The 21,414-nt window shown below is 46.9% G+C and overlaps 1 protein-coding gene across 1 annotated transcript in view; it reads right to left on the bottom strand.

The window, feature by feature from the left end:
* The window catches only part of SORCS3 (sortilin related VPS10 domain containing receptor 3), a 3,021,596-nt gene that overhangs the window by 613,856 nt on the left and 2,386,326 nt on the right, over positions 1-21,414 (bottom strand). The window contains exon 13 of the mRNA XM_069611752.1: positions 7,584-7,675. Within this exon, the coding sequence (XP_069467853.1) occupies positions 7,584-7,675 (92 nt within the window). The remainder of the gene's footprint in view (positions 1-7,583; positions 7,676-21,414) is intronic.

Genomic DNA, 21,414 nt, shown 5'->3' with positions numbered 1-21,414 from the left:
TAGCTAACCCACTGCTCTGGTATCAGCTATTTTATCACACTATTTGCCATGTTGTGAAAGTAACTAGCAATTGTATGGGAGTATGTGCAATGAGATAGGAGTACAGTGTACCCATCACCACAGTTCCACTTCTACAGAAGATCCTGGACAAAACAGAATATATCCATGTACAAAAGTTCATAGAAGATAACAACCTGCTCGCTCTCTGCCAGTCAGGCTTCTGCCTAGGCCATGGGACCGAAACAGCCTTGTTAGACCTCAAGAATCAAATGGATGACATTAGAGACGCTGGCAAACCAGCCCTCCTCCTTCTCCTCGATCTGTTGACAGATTATTTGTGAATGTCTTCATGTCTGTGCTTGGCTCTCAATCTTTCATTACGTGTGTGTGTGAATGTGTGCTGGGCATCTAATATGAGTTTGCATGCATTTAGGCTAGACTGTGTGTGTTTTCAAATGTGTCAGTGTACACGGCAGTTGTAATCTGGGGCTGACACACAGTGTGACCTTTTATGTGACCTCACTTTCATCTAATGCTACTATGTCAAAAAAAGGAAAATATTTCTTGAAGCGCAGCGGCCAATTTAGATGATTTCAGGTTTGTGGAGCATGTCCTAAAACATCTCCTATTTCTATCAATTAATTTGCTGACACTGTGTGCATCTATTTATTTTTACAACATTGTAAAGGAGCGTGCATTGGGGGTGTGGCCAGCTTTCAAACGAAATGGCACTCACAACTGAGAAAACTCCTTGACCCAAACCATGACCACGGGTACATAAATATATGAAAAAATACCTCAGTAAACCCACACTAAGATGGCATTCATCATCCGGTGAAGTTTTTAACTGTCTTAATGAATAATGCAAACCCTATATTAACATTACGTGTTATTTGTCTATCGTTTTTGTCCCCTATGGGTACCCTGTATTTTTCTATGCTCTTGCAATAAGTCTATTGGGATATGAATGCATAATTTTTGATTCTTTTGATGATGGTAGAACAATTTAAGTAATCCTGAATAGATTTACCCGGCTCTGAAGAAGGAAACTAGGTTTTCCGAAATGCATTAGCCACAGGGTTATCGTTTGCCTACAAAACAGCAAATTACAAATTGGTGATTCTTAACCAATGACAAGCTTTTATTAATTCACATAGCATTGGATTAAAGAGAATAATTTCAAAATCATTTTCAACTGTGTTCGACTCTTCATTAGATATTTTTTGACAAAGTATAATATAAAACATTTAACCATTTGTGGTAATTACAGGTGTGCGGCCCGCACTCATGGCTAATCAGCTTAGGTCCTTTTTCTACAGCTAGTGTATGAAACATCTATAGATCAATAGACACAGAATCACTCGTTATCTGTGGCATTAATATGTTAAACAAGCCAAAAATGCACTGACCTTGCAAGGCATGTGCTGTTGGTTTACCCAGAAGCAAAACGCTGCACGAACAAGGCCTGACAAATAAATCATTGACCAGGATTTAGTATCAACAAAATGTCCTGGAAATAAATGTATCTATGAGTCAGCTACCACTATGATAGAAGAAGCCTATTGGGCGGGTGTAAGCTGGGGCAATCTGTCCCTGTGTTTATTTATATTTTAGTTATGTGACAAGCAACCACATGTTGTCCCCCACAACCAAGAGCCAAGAATAACACCTTAATGTCTTAGGATTTGATACTTCACTCTTCTTCAATCTTTTTTTAACAGAATAAGTAGTGGGGATTGGGGGGCTGCACTTCCATCAAGAGTGGAGCTCAATGCATCAATGATTTTCCGAGCTCTATGTGTGAGATCTGTTAGTCAATGGTCCCCCCCAGGACCGGCCCATGAATTAGGCTTACACAAAGCCCTTTCAAAGAAGGAGTTGAGTGGGAAGGGGTTGGTCACTCCTTGGCTCTCTTACTTCTGAGACTCTGTGTCCAACGTTCATTTTCTTAAGAAGTGTTGCACCAAAGCAGAGCCCTGGTTGAATTTACTGCTCCATCTCAAGCATTCACATCACATTTGAATGCATTCAAGGTGAGCATAGCCCCATCACATGTGAGCCATTGTTACACTCACCTGATATCCCCAGGGGCGTCAGGAAGGTGCTGAGATCTGGAGCCCTGGATGCGTAGTTGCCCAGTGCTGAATAATGAATCTGCAATTACAGAAGGGAGGATTTGTAATAACTGTCTCTAATGGGTGAATCTCCCACCTCCCTCTTACCGATTCCCTTCCGACTGGGTTCTTTTCTCACCTTAGTTATTTGTAGGGTGAGCTATCCGTCCTGCCTTTCTTGTGCAGGGGCGCTTGACATTTGTTAGCGAGCTGCTCGAGTTGCTTCACTGGTGCAGTTAACCTTCCTTGTGCCTAGGCCTGCTGTGACCCCAAATCTGCTGGTAGGCAGGTAGGTTTGTTATTTGTAAGTCTTTGTTCTGTTTATGGTGGGAATTAGTTAATGTCTTTATCGCCTTCAGGTGCAAAGGTCTTGATGCTGGCGTGCCGCATGGAGAGGCATGTTTTCTAGGTAAGAGAAAGTGATAAGTGCAGTGCCTTTTTTGTCTTTTAAAGCTAACCTGTGTTTTCTTCTTCTTCTCCTCGCAGGCCGCTGTGGTGCTGTGAGTGGATGAGAGCGCGATGAAAAACAGGCCCCAGGAATCCGTTAAGGTAAGTACAGCGCTGTGCGGTTGTTTAATATTGAAAGGGAACCTGAATATGTCTCTTTTCCTTTGCAGTTGTTGCTGTGGTCCTCCAGATGGAAGCGTGGCATAACACGATGGAATTCAGGTAAGACTGATGGAATTTGATGTTTTGGAAGCGCGCGTTCTAATATTGTTTTACCCTTTCTCGTTATTGCATGTTGCAATGTTCGAACAGCAGCTGCGGTAGCGGTTCGCCGGAAGTCCTTAAGCTAGTACTCACCGGTAAGTGATGTTTCTTCTTCTCTCGGTTTCCATGGATTGCAGCCCAGTTGAGATGCTGAGTGATGGATGGTGTTTTCTCAGGTAAAACAGAATAAGCTTGTTCTTGTTCTTGCAGCATTACACGAAGATGCTGAAGACCAGGAGCTGGACACGGTGAGTGTCACGCTGCAGGTTGCAGAATAACTCAAAGCGTGTTCTGCAGTCAGGCTGTGGTTTATATAGCCCAGGTAAAGTAGTACCAGGGAAAGTAGCTCCAGGCCTGCCATACCCAAAACACTAGACCGCATGTCTTGGTTCTTAGAACTAGACTGTGTGGGTGCTTCCATGTAGGATTTAAAGGCCCATGTACATAAAAAGGACCTAGTTTGAACAGCCCTTCCTTCCTACATATGAGCCTGGTGAAAAAAGGCGCCAGGACTGGCTCCGGGAGCCCTTTTGCAGTGGCTTTACGGCCCTCATGGTTCTGGTGGGAGCCTGCTTGTTGCACAACGTGTGCCCCCTCACAGTGGTCAAGACAGCAACAGTTGTTGCTGTGGTCCTCCAGATGGAAGCGTGGCATAGCACGATGGAATTCAGGTAAGACTGATGGAATTTGATGTTTTGGAAGCGCGCGTTCTAATATTGTTTTACCCTTTCTCGTTATTGCATGTTGCAATGTTCGAACAGCAGCTGCGGTAGCGGTTCGCCGGAAGTCCTTAAGCTAGTACTCACCGGTAAGTGATGTTTCTTCTTCTCTCGGTTTCCATGGATTGCAGCCCAGTTGAGATGCTGAGTGATGGATGGTGTTTTCTCAGGTAAAACAGAATAAGCTTGTTCTTGTTCTTGCAGCATTACACGAAGATGCTGAAGACCAGGAGCTGGACACGGTGAGTGTCACGCTGCAGGTTGCAGAATAACTCAAAGCGTGTTCTGCAGTCAGGCTGTGGTTTATATAGCCCAGGTAAAGTAGTACCAGGGAAAGTAGCTCCAGGCCTGCCACACCCAAAACACTAGACCGCATGTCTTGGTTCTTAGAACTAGACTGTGTGGGTGCTTCCATGTAGGATTTAAAGGCCCATGTACATAAATAGGACCTAGTTTGAACAGCCCTTCCTTCCTACATATGAGCCTGGTGAAAAAAGGCGCCAGGACTGGCTCCAGGAGCCCTTTTGCAGTGGCTTTACGGCCCTCATGGTTCTGGTGGGAGCCTGCTTGTTGCACAACGTGTACCCCCTCACAGTGGTCAAGACAGCCATGCTGAGTGCCCCCAAATCTCCTTAACAAAGCACAGGGGACGCCACGCTCGAGGCCAGCCCAGACCACCATGTGTGCGCAATGTCCGTGAAGATTATGCAGCTGCAGGGGCATGCACTACTTCAAGTGAAAAAAGTCAATATGTTTTTAATCAAAGCTTAAATGTTTCACCTATTGTAGAAGAAGGGAGCAGTGCCAGAAAGAAGGGAGCAATGCAGGGTCCCAAAATTTACCAGCCACCAGTGGTGGCTGGTGAGTTGTTTTGTTGGATGGTGTAAATATTTGCCACAAATATGCGATTGTGAACAAGCATAGGGAGGGGGCTCGAACTAACTTAAATGTTTCTGGGGATCATGGGGATTCTTCTCCCTCCCATGAGAACATTTTTGAATAATGGTTTCAAATGGTGCATTACACAGCATACTTTCTGTGTGGGTAGAAGGCCAGATAGTTTGCCGTCGGTTTTATAGGATTTAGGGTAACTCATGTGGAAAAAAAGAACAATAGCTGCAAGTCACCACAAGTGCACATGTGCATTTCCCAATGCATTGTCATGTCATCCCTTTAATCCCTATGCCAGTATTAAAAAAACATGTTCATGTTGGCTGTGCCCATACATTTCCATGCAGGCTCCACCAACATATGCTATTATTCCCATAAAAGAACATACTCATGTCAACTTTGAGATGGTTTTTATAGTATCATTACTGGCACTAGTCACAAAGGTGGCTCTGCCAATATATGCCAGTACTCCTATGTAAGAAAACACTTCTGTTGGTTTGGCCATTAAAAGTGACATGCCACAATAGGAAAACATGTCCAAGCTGGTTCCAATGTAAGCCACTCTAGGCCCATAAGATCATGTATCATCCTTGCTTCATCACAGCCTCTTGGTTATAAAAGTTTATGCTACAGTAAGAAATATACAAACCGATACACCAAAACGTCAGTCTAGTGAGGTAGTACTACTTATCATGCGTGCTTTAATACAGATGCTGAGTAATACATGGCATGCCACAGTAACCAATAGCTCTACTGACTGTAAAGAAAAGACAGACTAGCCAGGTAATGACACACATGAACTTGGCTTTGCCTGAAAATACCAGTAAAACATGCAATAAAGGATGTGTCAAAAATGCTCTAGTGATCCCCAGTCTCCCGGGGCATGCGCACACCCACACACACATACACACACACACACACACACACACACACACACACACACATGCATCTTATTTCACCCACCATACATCTCCTTGCACATTCATTCACACTGCATTCACCACACAGACATCAATACACATTCATGTACAGTTACTTACCCATATACCTTCTCTCACATACACTTACACTGGCACCAACCCACCCAGACCATTTACACACACACACACACACACTCACATTTCTACTCACTCATACACCAGTGACTCGCCCATAAACCTCTCATGTCAACTTGCCCTGAATTCTCAACACAGGAATGCACCCACCCACCCAGAACATTCAAACACACACTATTACATTCCTACTCATTCACCCACTACTCACTGACCCATATACCTTCTCTCGCATCCATTCACACTGCATTCTCCACACAGACACGTACCCATCCAGAACATTGAAACAGATTCTCCCATTCATACACATTCATCTGCCAGTCACTCACTCATACACCTTACATCCACTCTCACTGCATTCTCTACAAAGGCATCCGCCCACACACCCAGAACATTCAAACACACAGTATCACATTCATACTCATTCACCCACAAGTCAATGACCCATAGCACATACGTACATCTGACACACACTTCACACATTCAAAATACACATAGCAATTTCTTTTAAAAAAAAAACTTCTTACCTGTTTTTCCAGCTTCGGTCCGTCAGTCCAGGCCACCCTCAACTCCTCCGTGCTGCTCACAAACAGGAACCTGGAAGCTGGGACAGCTTCCTGATTCCTGTCAATGAGCTACAATGAAGCCAGAGGAGAAGGGGTTGGAAATTAACGTGGGATATGATACGTGTCACATGTCACGATCAGCTCCAACCCTTACTGAGTGCTTCTTTCTCGCGATTCAAGCCCTGGCCCAGCCTTCAACCTTATGAGTGAAGACTGCACCAGGGCACCCCCAGACCTGGTGTGTCAGGGCTCCCACACCTCAGTGGCTGTGGTGGCCCCTGCTACTCTAGGAGCTTTGTTTAAAACCTTTTTTTTTCTTTTTACAGGGTTAATCAGGGAGATTGCCTGGGTAGCAAGGGAGAACACAGGAGTCACAACCCTCAAATGACGCCCCGCTACAATATGTTTGAATCACCTGGAGAAAGGATAATACATGACACTCAATATGAGTGCTTTTCTTTTCTTAAGCATGTGAGCTTATTACCTGCCAACATGATCAAACATTCACAAACTCAAATGCCAAGCACAGCAAAATAAATCTCAAAGCACACATCCTTCCACTTTACACCGATTCACCACTATGTACATTTCTCAATACACACACATAGAATAGGCCAACCCTACTGACTTTCCAATTGCTTATTCGGTAAGTCTGTCCAGCACCATAACCACCACGCAAACATGAGCAAACTCAATCAACATGGACAGCAAGACCAAACAATCAAGATGAAGGGAATTAGTATCATAACCAACTCAACCAAATGCATAGTGCAAAGCTAAAACAATCATAATACAGAACAACCAATTTAAGCAGGCAAAGACACACTCACGTGAAGGCATGTAGGAAACAAACATGCAATTATTTGTCTAAAGTTAAACACATCATACATGTTTCACACACAGTAAATGTCGTCAGACAGTTCTCCCTATATCTATATCCCTGTTTGGAGCTGGGAATAGATAACTGCAAGCACTGAAGGACATGATGGCTGGCAGTAGCAGAAGGGTTATTAATCAGAAATAATGGCGAAGTAGTTGCCAGTTGAATGAGCCCTTAAGCTGCTATTTTCTGTATACGAACTTGAGTGCGATAGAGAGGAAATAAGGATGTTAAGAGTATTTGATCAGATCCCAGAGTAATGGGTCCAGACGAGCAGCCTATTAGCAGAGCCTTAGCATCTTAGCTACAGCAAACCACGAAGAGGCTGGTGATTCAGAGGCCCACCATGTGTGGCAGCTCCTCAGTGCGGGCAATGAACATGATGCTTCCAGGCTGGCACACTGGGGAGCACTGCCCTATTTCGGAAGAATGCCAGGTCCCAGAGGCCGCACTTGCCCGAGGCAAAAAATGCCTCTGCCAGATGGCATTTTGTGCGAAGAACAATGCGTAAATGATGGGCAGCAGTCATATGGCAACATGTTACTGACAGCAGCGCGATTGCAGCGAGCAAGGTCGTGTCACATATCAGGCAGGCTCACAACAGCCCTAGGGTGGAGAAGGTTTACAAGAAGAGAAAGCAATGCTCTTACCACAAATGTCGAACAGGCAGTGATGTGTGCTTCATTGCCACCAGCGCCCCACCCCAGTCTAAGTACCACACGTTGTATTCCTCTTCAAAGATCTGCAAAAAAGGAACACATATGCACATCATGTACATGGAGCGGAGTCGGAGTCAAAGTGCTTGACAAATAAATGATAAGGAATGCAATGTTCAGCGATGAGTGATGTGAACACAGGGGGTCACAGATTTTCTGATTACAATTAAAAGAAAGGGGCCGAAGCATAAGAGTCAGAGAAGTACAAGTTAAGCTCAACGATTAATAGAAGGTCAATATAGGATCAAATAATATAGGATCAAATAAAAAATAGTAATATTGTAATGGCCCGATTAAGTTTGCCTTGGGCTTTTTTTTTTTTTTAAAAGTCAATATTGGGCCTCGTTACACCGGCAAGCTGCCGCTGATCTTGCAAATTTTACTGGTGCCCAGGAATGGGCAATTACCGGGTCAGTGCGGCCCCACCGGATGGGGTATTTGCCCATTCCGGGGCGCAGGTAAAAAATGCTCCCCATTCCCATTTGAATCCCATCCGGATGCCCCGGCACCATTCAGAATGGTGCCGGTGCATCCGACATGCTCTGCTCGCGAGTGCCGGTCCGCCCGCCAGGTCCGACCTGGTGGGCGAAAAGGCACCCGCAAGCACAACTCGTAGTTTGTCAGTTGGGTAACTACAGTACCGACAAGCTCACTGGTACCGTACTTACCGGACCAGCAAACTTGTAATGAGGCCCAATGGCCGCTATAGGTTTTTCAAAAGGACCAGGATCAAGTGGCATGTTGCATGGAAATGGATCAGGACAGTGCGTTTTGGGAGATTTGGACCTCTGTGAAAACGTCACCTTCTGATATAGAGTACACGTTTACTCCTTAACTGATGAGCTCTAATAAAGTCTATGAAAAAAGGAGGAGCGTACTCGTCCAGGTTAGTTGACTTGAGAAAACCTGTGCCACAGTCCATGTCGAAAGAGGTCCTGCAACGCTAGAGGTTTTTTTTCAGCACTTCAGGTTTTCTGGGGAATTTGGAATCCCTATAGCGGTATTCCCTTTTGATATATGTTTGTGGAACCTCATGGATCATTCAGTGAAACACGCTGCGCTTCAGGAATACACACCGCAAGCCGGTGGCCTTTGATTTATCAAAGTCATGCTTAGAGAATAATTCTGCTATTGTCCCTCAACCAGTGAAGCGTGATAGAGAGGAGGCCTTTGTGCTTGTGTTTTTACCTTTAGAGAGGGGCGCGCAGACGTTTTTCAAGGCATCAGGTAGTAATTTTGAAACCAAAAGCTGACAAAGCAGTATATGGTTGCAGCCCAATTTCAAAACGTGTTTTCTCAAGGTGCACACGTTTCACTTTATGAGATGGCAGGCTATCCTTCTTGGCTCAAGCAGACTCCCTTCTGTAATAAACTACGGGCAATTGAAGTTCTGTGTATGGACCATGTTAAAAGCCAACCATCATAATATTATATTCTGGCCCTAATTCACAAAAAGAAATTGCGCCACGCAAAGAGACTTTGCAACCACAACGCGTATGTTGCCTGTGGCACAAAGTGCAATAGTGATTTGCAAACCGCATGTAGCACAGACGAGGCGCACCTTGCGCCATGGACATGCACACTGCAACCCATGACGTCATCGAAACCATCGTGCAAAGAAAGGAAAAATGTGAGGCAGCAGAACGGAGCGTAATATGCATGAAGCCTCATCATATGGGAGAGAGGGTTGGGGGGGGGGGTATTCATGGCATGTCCGAAGAGGCACTAGGCATAGGGACTTAATTGCAACGCTTTTTTCAATGGGATTGTGGCATAGTAAAACGCCATTGTAAATGATAAATCAGGCCCAACCCCTCGTACACATGCATCAAAGTGAAATGAGACTCTGACTCTCAAAACAGCACTGTTGCCACGCAAATTGGGAAGGTTTCAAAAGTGTGAGCCTATCCAAAGCAGGGGCCGAGTTCAAAAGCAGCATGCATGCACAAGCAAAGATGCCCATAATGGCAGATGCAATGCTGAGGGTTTACCACTATATCACAACCATCTTTCGAATGTTAGTCTGGAGGTGAATGCCTTACTCAGGTTTCCACTCCATGTCATATTGGAGTTGGTGATGATGGAGTGGGATGTGTTGTGGGTGTCCCTTGACCCCCACTCGTGATGCTGTAAGCCTCCAAGCACTCACAGACTCACACAGAGACGTCTGCCCTGCTCGGGCTTCCCGGTCGCACTAACGCGGCCGGGAACGCCCCCTTTATTTATACTGCACGCGGCGGCGTGCAACGTCAATCCGCCGCGTGCGCGTCCCTTAAAGGGGCAACGCCACACTCCTCCTTTTCCATGAGGACAAACAACAATACTATAATACTGAACATCACAAACCAAATAACACATGAACACAACATTTGAAACAATCCCCATACATCCCTTTATTCAAAACCACCCTGGATTCCCTTAACTAACATTACAGGCCCACGGGCCAATCATGAAATGTGTCCCAACACGTAGTCGCTGAGGTAAGCGGGATTCCCTCGCCCAGCCCTCTGGGGTACCTCCCACTTACCTCCAGCATGGGCAGTCCATCCGATGGCACTCCCCGGGCGGGGGACGCGGGTGTGGAGGCTTGGCCTCCTCCGTCCTCAGGCACCTCCATTAGGTCCGGTTCCAGGGGAGGCTCAGTTCTGGGGTGCCCTAGCTTCTTGAAGAAGCTCACATTCCGGGTAACAGCCAACCTCCCGTCCGAAGCTATCACCATGGACCCCTTGACAGCCGCCACATCCAGTGGCTCCGGTTCGTAGGGGAGGGATAGCTTTCCATGGGGATGCCTGTTCCTGATGAGGACTTTGTCTCCCGGCTCCAGTCGCTGCGGGCGGAGCCCTCTCCTAGCATTCTCCTGTTCGTTTCGCAGCTGCCGGTCCATCTCTACCTGTTGATCATCAATCACCCCAGGCTCCTTCTCCCCCACCTCGGGCAGCAACCCTCGGGGGCACCTCTTAAACAGTGCTTCCGCCGGCACCACCCCTGTGGAGGCATGCGGGGTAGTGTGATACACCTGCAGGAACTGGTAAAGGGACCTCTGCAGGCCCTCTCCAGACAACTGCGACAAAAATAAAACGTGGTGTTCTAACATCCAAAAGGCTCTAAACAACAAAATTGCCACACTCCAAACCAAAATTGAGAAAAAGAAACAAAATATACCCACTTCAACCAATCAAAGTGGTAAACCACCCACCTCTGCCAAGCCAGAACACAAATTCAACTTCACCAAAGTAACCATCCTAGAGATTGAAAAAATAATACTCTCACTCAAACCAACCAACTGTCGAGGCGACATATGCCCAGCCCAACTGATAAAAGACGCGGCCAGAGACCTATCCCCATTTATCTCCAAACTCATTAATGCTTACTTTGCATCAGGCACTATACCAGACAATCCTAAACAATCGTGGGTCCTCCCCCTCCTTAAAAAGCAAACCCTGGACCCCGCCATCCTGACTAACTACAGGCCAATCACTACCGTACCATTTCTGCTAAAAATCCTAGACAGAGTGGCCTACCTACAGATCCAAAAATATTTGGTGATGCACCAACTATTAGGTACCAGACAGTCAGGCTTCAGGCCTCAACATGGTACCGAAACTGCGCTTATCGATCTCAAAACCCAAGTCGATGAGCTGAGAGATCTTGGAAAAACTGCCCTACTCCTCCTGCTGGACCTCACAGCGGCATTTGACTTGGTGGATCATGATGTGCTCTGTACCCACTTGGAAACAACGGCCCACTTCTCCACACATGCCATTGCATGGATCAGGTCATTCCTAAGCGGCAGAACCATGAGGGTTTTCTCCACCTCCGCAGCGGCTGACCCAGTACCTATCACGTGTGGTGTCCCCCAGGGATCCTGTGTCTCTCCGACTATGTATAACATCTTCACAAAGCCCCTGTTCGATGATCTGGACCTTCTGGGTGTCACCTACACAAACTATGCAGATGACACTCAGATTCTCATCCCATTTTCGGGGGATTATGAACAGGATTTGGCCTTGGTGAACAGAATATACCTCATCATCCATGCATGGATGGCCCGACATGCTCTATGCCTGAATGATGACAAAACGGAACTCATCATACTGGGGAACACACAAAATATCAAAAGACTGAACAATGACTACTCATCATTTGTCATAGATGGCAACACCATTAAAGTAGCGAAAGAAGTAAAAACACTAGGTTTTTACCTCGACTCTTGCCTCTCTCTAACAAAGCAGGTGAATGCGATGGCCTCTAGCACCGCTTACACCTGTAAGCTGATTAGAGCAGCTAAACCATATCTATCCACCGCCAGATGCCTCACCCTATCAAGAGCCCTGGTATTATCCAAATTGGACTATTGCAATGCACTATACATAGGGTCCAATAAACACACACTGCAAAAAATCCAAACCCTGCAGAACAACGCCCTTCGAGCCGCCCTAGGAATCCCAAGAAGAGAGCATATCCCAGGCATCAGAAAACAATCTAACTGGCTATCCACAGCTGACAAAATTAAACTCAAAACAGCATCATTGACTTTCAAAAGTATTAATGACCTAGCCCCCAAATACCTAACAGAAAGATTCAAAAGAAGAACTTCTAACAGACCTACCAGAGAAGCATACACCAACCAACTAGCTGTGCCCCCATTTAAGTTTAGCACAGCCGGAGGCACCAGCTTCCCTGTCAAAGCGGCCCAGCTATGGAACTCCCTCCCATCATCCCTAAGGTCTGACCAATCTTATCCACACTTCAGACTTAACTGCATTAAATGGCTGAAAGAAAACGACCTATAACTGACTAGACTAGGACTAGTCACATCTGACCCACCTTTAATCTGCAGCTGATCCTACCTTGCTCCTCGACATTCAATGTATACTGAGTACACACCCCTGTGTACAATCACCTGTGTACGTAACCATGTATATTGTTATCATTTACTGTCAATGCACCCTGTAACCTTCCTGAAATGCGTAACTGTAACATGTAAGCTTAAAGAATTCTTGAACACGCGCCCGGATACCCCCCGGTCTGGTGCGCGCTATAAATAAATAAACAAACAAACAAACAAACTGTCCCTGGCCTTGGGCGATCCTGAAGGTCTTGTTTAGTGTCCTCATCAGCCTCTCGGCCTCGTCATTCGCCCTCGGCCAGAGGGGGTGATCTTCCTGTGCTGTACCCCATATCCCTCCATCAGTTCCGAGAACCGTGCACTTTGGAACGGCGCCCCATTGTCGGAGCACAAGGTATGGGGAAACCCATGGGCTGCAAACACCTTCTCAATGGCCACCACAACGTGCTCAAAAGCCATGGAGTCCACAAACTCTACCACTGGATACGTCGAGTATTCATCCACGACCACCAGGAAGTGGGTACCCAGCGTCGTAGATCCAAAGTCCGCATGTACCACCTCCCAGGGCCGCGTCCCCCGAGGCATCGCGTCTATGGCCGGTTCTCTTTGCAGAGGGGACACTGCCTGGCACCAGACACAGGCAGCCACAAAGTCATCCACTTTACATTCTAACTCAGGAAACCACACCTTGAGCCTTAGTCAGGCGTTGGTCTTCGCAGCGCCCTGGTGTCCATGGTGGGCAAGGCTGATCACCTCTTTCACCTTTGACTGGGGGATGACTATCCGGTCACCCCTGAGCAGAAGGCCTGACACCGAGAAAGACAACTCTCCCCTCACCTTCCACAGCTGCTCCATCCCGGTCTTGGCCTCTTGAGTACGTCCAGCCAGGGATTCCAGCACTGACTTCCAGGAGCCCTGCTGCATGGAGTGTTTTAAGATCTGGAAGTACTCGTCTCCCACGGCTGCTGCCTCTAGGTCTTCAAGGGGCATAGCGTTAGGAGTGGCAGCCTTCACCACCATGCAGACATGATCATCCGCCTCCTCGGCACAGGTGTCTTGCTTCTCCCCTCCGTTTGCACCTGGATGGCTGGACAAATAGTCTGCTGCATTGTTCACCCCCGGCCGATACACCAGGGTGACCCCATACTCCAGGAGGGCAAGCATCTACTGATCGATCCTCACCGGCGGTTTGGATGACAACCCCGCCAGGATGGAAAGCAGGGGTTAGTGGTCTTTCACGACCGTCACCTGGCAGCCCAGGACATAGAGTCTGAAATGCCTACAGTCCCAAAGTACCGCCAGAGCCTCACGCTCAATTTGTGAGTACTGCTGCTTGGTCTCGGACAGCGCTTTACTGGCGTAGGCCACCGGGCGGTCACCCCCATCCCGATCTACTTGTGTCAATACGGCCCCCAAGCCGAAAGGGCTGGCGTCCACAATGACTTCAGATGGCAGGGCAGGATCGAAAAACGCCATGGTATCTTCAGCCGCAAGTGCACTCTTAATGTCATCGAATGCTGCCTGCTCGCGGGGGCCCCAATGCCAGGTGGATTCCTTCTTTGTAAAGGCCCTCAGTGGTTCAGATCTTGAGGCAAGGTTCTGGATGAAACATCTGCAATAAGTAACCATGCCGAGGAAACTCCTCACATTGGACACCAACTCGGGTGGTTGCGCCTTCTTAATCTCCTGGACCTTCTTAGGATCTGGCGACACACCTCCCTCTTTGAAAACAAAGCGAAAGAACTCAATGGATGGGTGCAAAAATTCACATTTCTGCCTGTGGGGGGTAAGGCCAAGTGACTGCAGTCTCTCAAAGGTCCTTGCCAGCCTGTGCAAGTGGTCTACCTCAGTTCTGGTGAACACTAGGATATCATCGCTAAAGTTCAAGACGCCCTTCAGGTCAGCGAGTGTGCCCGGGATGATATTTTGGAATAGTTCCGCTGCCGATGACATGCCAAAACTGAGTCTCTTATAGCGGTAGAGTCCACGGTGAGTGGTGAACATCGTGATGTATCTAGATTCAGGGTGTAAGACCACCTGATGGTAGCCCGCCCGAAGGTCCAATTTAGAGAAGAACCGAGCTACCTGCACTTCCGCAATGATGTCGTCGATCGTTGGAGTAAGATGTCTCTCCCTTTTAATGGCCTTGTTGGGCAGCCTCATGTTGACACAGATGCGGACAGAGTCAGGTTGCTTAGGTTTCCTTGCCACGACTTTCGGGGATACCCAGGGAGTCGGACCCTCCACCTTCTCGATGATATCGAGGTTTACAAGATTGTCCAACTCTTTGTCCACCTGTTCTGGAATATAAAACGGCACCCTGCTATGTTTCAGGGCTATGGGCTGCACTGATTTGTCTATGTGCAGCCGCAACGGGTCAAGAGCCATCTGCCCAATTTCATTGAATAAAGCAGAGTACTTGTCTATCAGGTCACTGATATCCTCCAGATACACTGAATATGTGAAGCTGATGATGCCGAGGGCCTCCGCTGTAGTGCAGCTCAGGAGAGTGTTCATTCACACTGGCGTAACATAGAAGCGTGCAGTGATCTGTGAGCCATCATGCTCTACCTTTGCTACAAAGGCACCGTCCAGTAGGATGAGTTCCAACCCTCCGAAGGCAAATATGCGGGCCTTCAGGCAGACCAGCTTGGTAGGCGTGTCCATTGCATCATAGTGCCCACGGGCCATTACATTGACCGACGCACCCGTGTCCACGAGGACTGGGACTGGTGACTTGTTGACCTCCACCACACACCTTGGCTGTCGCCTGTTCTTTGATTTGAAGGCCCCCACAATCGACACGAAGAAGATTTTCTCTTCCTCTTGGGGAACCCTCTTTGCTCTGGTCAACATGAGCCACGTTCGGTGGGCGATTCTGGTGAAGGAATCTGGATCGAACCGGGCCACTGGGCACCATCAAATGCAGGGCTGCCTTGCACACCCGGGAATAGTGATCTGCCAGACCACACCTTCTGCATGTTCTACCAGCTGCGGGACACTCAGCGGGGTGGGGTAGGTCATACCCACACACTGGCAAGACTCACCCGCTCTTCCACCTCTGTCACGGAGGCCAGATCCAGTTCTTCTGACGCCTCTTCCACCTCGCCACATGGCACATACTTCCTCAGTATTGACCAGACGTGTGCCAGCCTCCATCCTGGACGCCCGGGGTTCGGACACATCATGGCAGCGTTCCAACTCGAGGATGTGAGCCAGCGTGGTGCCTAGTTCTCTCAGCACCTGCCATTTCAGTTTGCCTGAGGAGCACGCCTGGATGAGCATTGTTCGTAGAGAGGGGCGCCCGCTACCTTTGTAAAACTATTTTTTAAGGAACCTGGGATTGGTAACCCTAGGTCTCCTGGGGGCAACCAGACGTGGTCTACCTCTCACTGTGCTTAGAGAGGCATCAGCTTCACCTCACTGATGATCCCCAACAAGGGTGAAACACGTGTATGGGGTTGCTGGTGGTACTCTCGTTCAGTTTGGAATTGCCATTGTATTTCGGTGCTGGACTGCCCCTGGGCAGGACAAAGACTGATATGCAAATGGATATTTCCCATCTGTGAAAGGCACAGTGAGTAAAAGCAGTGGCTGCGAACTCTCAAGTGGTTGATAACCACTGAACAGGTTATCATGTCTGTTCTTGCGAGAGAGGGGCGCCCGCTACCTTTGTAAAACTATTGTTCGTATCATGTCCATCACACCATGCAAATGCCAGCGACAGGCGCCTGAGATGGCCAAAAACGTGTCCAAAGTCTCATCCTCCTTTTGCCTTGCAGACGACATCACAAACCTTTCGTAGTCCGCGTTGGCGAGGGATAGAAAATGAGCCTGGAGGACTGTCTTTGCAGCTGCATAGGAGGCATCAACTGGTTGTAGCGACTCAAAAGTTTCCTGCACTGCAGGCCCCGCCGCATAGAGCATGGTGGCCAGCTTGCTGTCATCGTCCGTCTCCATTGTGGCCCTGAAATACATGTCGAGGTGGTCCACCCACTTCTTCCATCTGGGCCCCAGGCTGGATGGTGGGCCTGAGACATCAAACTCAGGAATAGGCTGTAGAGCCGCTGGGGCCATGACAGGAGGTGGCGGATAAACAATGGGTTGTGCCACTGGTGGAGCCTGAAGCACTGGAGCCTGAAGCACTGCTGGGGCTGGAGGCAGTTGTTGGTCCGCGGGCTGCCCACCGTCCTGGCCACCAGGCCCTTTCATGGGTTAGAACGCAAAGGCACCCCCAGCGTGGATATTGGGGGCCGCAACTCACTCCCACCACCACAGCACAGTCCTGACACATACACAGGCAATACAAAGTCCAACCTGGCGGTGACGATGATGAAGATGGACGAGATCTCGCACCCACAGATTGTCTCATGCACAGGCACAGCAGCTAGACATGATGATGAAGAGGATGATGAAAATGAAAGTCCTCCACTGCAGCAGTTTGGAATGATGATGAAGAGGATGATGAAGAAATGAATCCTCAGCTGCAGTAGTGATGTGTTCAGGCACAGATGCCCCAAAAATTGAGCCAAGGAGATTTTGGGCTAAGCAGGCCCAGCCATTTCAGCCCTTCACCTCGCTTTCACTCGACGTAGTAAGCCCATACATTAAGAAAAATCCAAAATTCGGGCATGGATCTGCAGGTATAACTGTCTGCTAACAGTTTTTCCAAAAATTGGGCATGGATGCTTCTCACCGTACACACTGGAGCTCGGTGAGTGTCCACGGCCAAAATCCAAGATGGCCGCCTGACGCGTGGTAATTGCACGGCCTACGTCGTGAAATGAAAATCTTCCAAGATCTTCATTTCCAGAAGAAAGATTGAAAGTGACTTTCACCGCCGGGCCCAGGCATAACACTGACCTTGTCGCCACTGTTGTAGGTGTCCCATGACCCCCACTTGCAATGCCCGTAAGCCCCCAAGCACTCATAGACTCACACAGAGAGACGTCTGCTCTGCAAGGAGTTCCTGGTCGCACTATCGCAGCCGGGAATGCCCCCTTTATTTATACAGCATGCAGCAGAGTGCAACGTCACGCCGCCGCATGCGCGTCCCTTAAAGGGGCAACGCGACACGATGCAGAATAAACCCCCAAAGCTGGACACATGCATACCATACACCCATGTGAAAGCGCTAGTAACCCTGCATTTCTTCACAATTGGCTCCTCGCAGCGCACAGCACCCATCAAAGGAGGCATATCACAACCCACTCACTCCAAATATCTGCATTAAGTGGTGGGATGCATGGGGAATCACTTGCAGAACTTCATTGCAATGTTTCACACCAATCAGGCAAGAGTTGCACAGGCTGTTATGCTGTTGCACAATTGCCCATAGTCCATAAATACATCAACTGCACTTACGTAGTACTCCAGCTACCACACCAAACAAAACACATCTACCACACTTGAAGAACTATTATTCCAACAATGCACAAGTCATCAGTGATGCCAAGGGGCATTTCATGCATGTAAAAACAAACTGCATAGGGTCCATGCATGACAGTTGCATCCTCAATGAGCAATGGAGAACAAGCAGCTCTGGTAACTTGTGTCTGCTTGGTGCGTATGTCTGATTCTATTCATTGCACAATATACCCAAAGTACCATGTGAATAAAATGTACTTACTGCAAAAACAAAAGCTACCCATCGATGCATATGTTTCCCTCTGCTGGGGACAGAACATACCCACTATCACCATTCCTTCTGGCACCCTTCCAGAATCCTTCAAACCCCAGCACAGATCAGGTACAATGTTGCACACCTCTCCACAAGGGGAATACTAGAGCGCACATGTTGGACTTGTGCGTGCTGCATAACGTTGCATCACCATGTGGAATTGTTGGACGATTGGCATCTTACTCCATGTGCAGTGCCTGGATATTGTACTGGTCAAAAGGCACAGGGGCAGGCTGCAATGTACCAAGAGCTAGAACCTTCTTCACATCAACATCACTACATGTCAAGATAATATTCAAAACCCTCATAACTAATGGGTTTCACGCATGATAACAGCCAGAGAAGGCCTGTCCAGGAGGGTGAATGAGTCATGACACAATGTGAAATGGAAGGCCAAGCAACACTGACTGGTACTTCATATCAGACACATCCCTGTAGGTAAACATGCCATCCACCGTACATGAGTACATGAGTGAATGTATCTATGCATGCCCATACACAAAGACCAAGCATAGGCCAAGGGACATCATTTGGGGGTTGCCAGGGGTCGCAACTGAGACCCATGAGGTCTCTCTTGCTACCCCTACAAAAATAAATATTCTTTTTTTAATGTGAAGCTCCTGGGCTGTGGCCAGCGCCATGTGGCTATTTGTTTCTGGAGTGGCTGTTTATTCTTGTTTAGGCCTCTTTAAAAGAACAGTGGGTTCCACAAGAGTATCACTGAGCAGTGACCCTAAATAAGAAAGAATAGGAATAACAAATAATTTGTCATTCTGGAATTGTATACAATAATTTCTAGACTCATTAAAGGTTTATTTCAGGTACACTTCAGGGGGTGAGTCACTGATTTAGTCTGTTCTTAAACACCTCAAATTCACAATGCAGACAAAAACTTCCCAAAAGCATTTACAATAGAATAAGCATCCATTTTGGATTTTGCTTTTCGCAAGTTGCAATTTTAGTATGTTTTTTTTCTGCTGTTGTCTCTGTACAATCAACACAAGACATTTCATCTCAGTGTCCTCGGTCACTTGACTAAATCCTTGTACCGAAAAGCTTGTGTACAGTATAGAAATGGTTGACCATAGCACATAAAGTGGCCCTTGATTTCATTGTGCCACAATTAATGCTTTGTTGTACTGTGTCTATCTTTCCCGGCATGCTGTCCAGGATGCTTGTTTGCATGAATGAGGAAACGAGTGCCCAGAGTACGGGATGCCTAGCGAGTGCGCTGCTGTTCTTGCGCTCCTCTAAGTTCTTTAATACACAGTTATGAACCTTCCAATGGTATGTATTTTGCCAAACTCTGAAGGCTGCAAAGAAGATCCACGGAGGGTTGACATGCGGCCAACTTTGCACCAGGCCTGTAGATGAACTTGCCTACTGTTAAATCTCGGTTACCAGTTTAATGGTTTCCACTACAGGGTGTAATTTGCTTTCTGACTTTGAGAACAATCTGACACGTAATTGCTAATTTTACTATAGCCGGTAGGATAACTCTAGCCGGTAAGATCTCTCAGTGGGTTGAGCGCTCACTGTTGCTATGTTTGTGTGATCTTCAGATTGCAGGTTTGAATCCCGGCATGGCCAACTCAGCCTTTCATGCTTCTGAGGTTGATAAATGAGTACCAACACAGATTGGGTGATATTGTATGTATATTTGTTGTATATAAACTAAAGCTTTTAATCATAAGCGCTATATAAGAACACATCATTATAATTCGACCTTGGACATCTGCTTGCATTCACAGTAATTTGGTAATATGGGCCTATACACAACGATATTAACGATACACATGGTTATCCATTCTTGTACGCAATGTGTATCACATTAGAGGGATATTGTAACATATGTTTCATAGTGTACTTGGGAACAATGCTATGTGATGCCACTTCCAGTTTTGTCAAATAGCCAAGGGCCAGGATCAAGGGCCAGGTTATATGAAAATTGATCAGGACAGTGTGTTTTGGCAGATTTAGACCTCTCTGAAAATGTTACTTTCTGATATATAATACATTTTAGTAAAGTGCATTATATCTTTATTTTCCATACTTCAATGCCTACATTTGTGATAACTCCCTAGAAACGTAGGTGGGGTGCATTCAGAGGCTTCAAACCAAAGGTCCCTTTCACATGAAAAGCAGGATCTTTCAATACTGACACAAAATGGCATTGCAATTTAAATATGAAAATGTACCACTGCTAACAGAAAGATGTCAGGGAAAAGACATGGTGCGTGTTGAAAAAATATAATGTTTATTATGTTTTTATGCATAACACCAGTTTCTCTATGCCAGAGGCAAACCCTGTTGCCGGCTGTTGGACACATGTCACCATGAACCTCCCCACTGGACGGCTGACATCTCCCATCTAATTACAACTGCAATAAAGTGTGTCCTGCTAAAGGTGTGGAAGCCCTAGTGTTCCCCAGACTTGCTGGCTCTGAAGGCAGGCATAGCAGGACAGTTCCCCTTGGTTGTTGCATGACTAAAAGGTGTGAACATTGGGGGATACAATTGCAAACAGGCCACCAACTTCAAAGATCAAGCTGCAAACAGAATGAGACCCTGGCCACAGGCGAGACCAGTAAGACCATAGAGCCTGAAGGTGGGAATATTGACATTTGTCTCACATGAATATGTACTATTGATTTTAAAATAATATTATCATTTAGACCTTTTTTCTAGCTACCAAAAGATGTATTTTTTCATTTATGTACCATATTTTAGGTAATGTCCAGGCGATTTTGGAGATATGAAATTCATGCACCTATGAGTTAGGAAACTGTAATGGGCAGTTAAACTAGGTTTCTGGCTGATCTGAAAATGTTCCAAATGTGAGATCTGGTGATCAGGTGGTGTTCAAATTAGGAATATGGATAATAAATTACATATTCCAAACTGTTATGCTTTTTACGAAAATGGCAGAAAACTGTGGCATGCATCAGAAAATGTATATATTATGGCAGTTATTGGTAACATTAGGAAGTTTTGCCACCTAACTCATTTTTTGCCAACCATTTGACATACGAACAAATGGGGCTTTTAAATTAAGCTGTCATTTGTCTGCTCCAGATTCTTAAACAAATCTGTAAAGAGGAGCTGGAGTGGGGAGGAGAGAGAAGGTTAATTGTCCAATCCTAGTTGTGAGAACTAGGGCAGGGCACCTCCCCAAGATTGTAAAATTGGTGGTGCCATCACTGCTATATAAGGGGGGCTGAAATAGGAGGAAGGGA

Source organism: Ambystoma mexicanum, chromosome 8 (genome assembly GCF_040938575.1).
Source record: "Ambystoma mexicanum isolate Mex_15411 chromosome 8, UKY_AmexF1_1, whole genome shotgun sequence".
NCBI lineage: Eukaryota > Metazoa > Chordata > Amphibia > Caudata > Ambystomatidae > Ambystoma > Ambystoma mexicanum.
The sequence above is the reverse complement of the archived record's forward strand: the minus strand, read 5'-3'. Positions and strand labels throughout refer to the sequence as shown.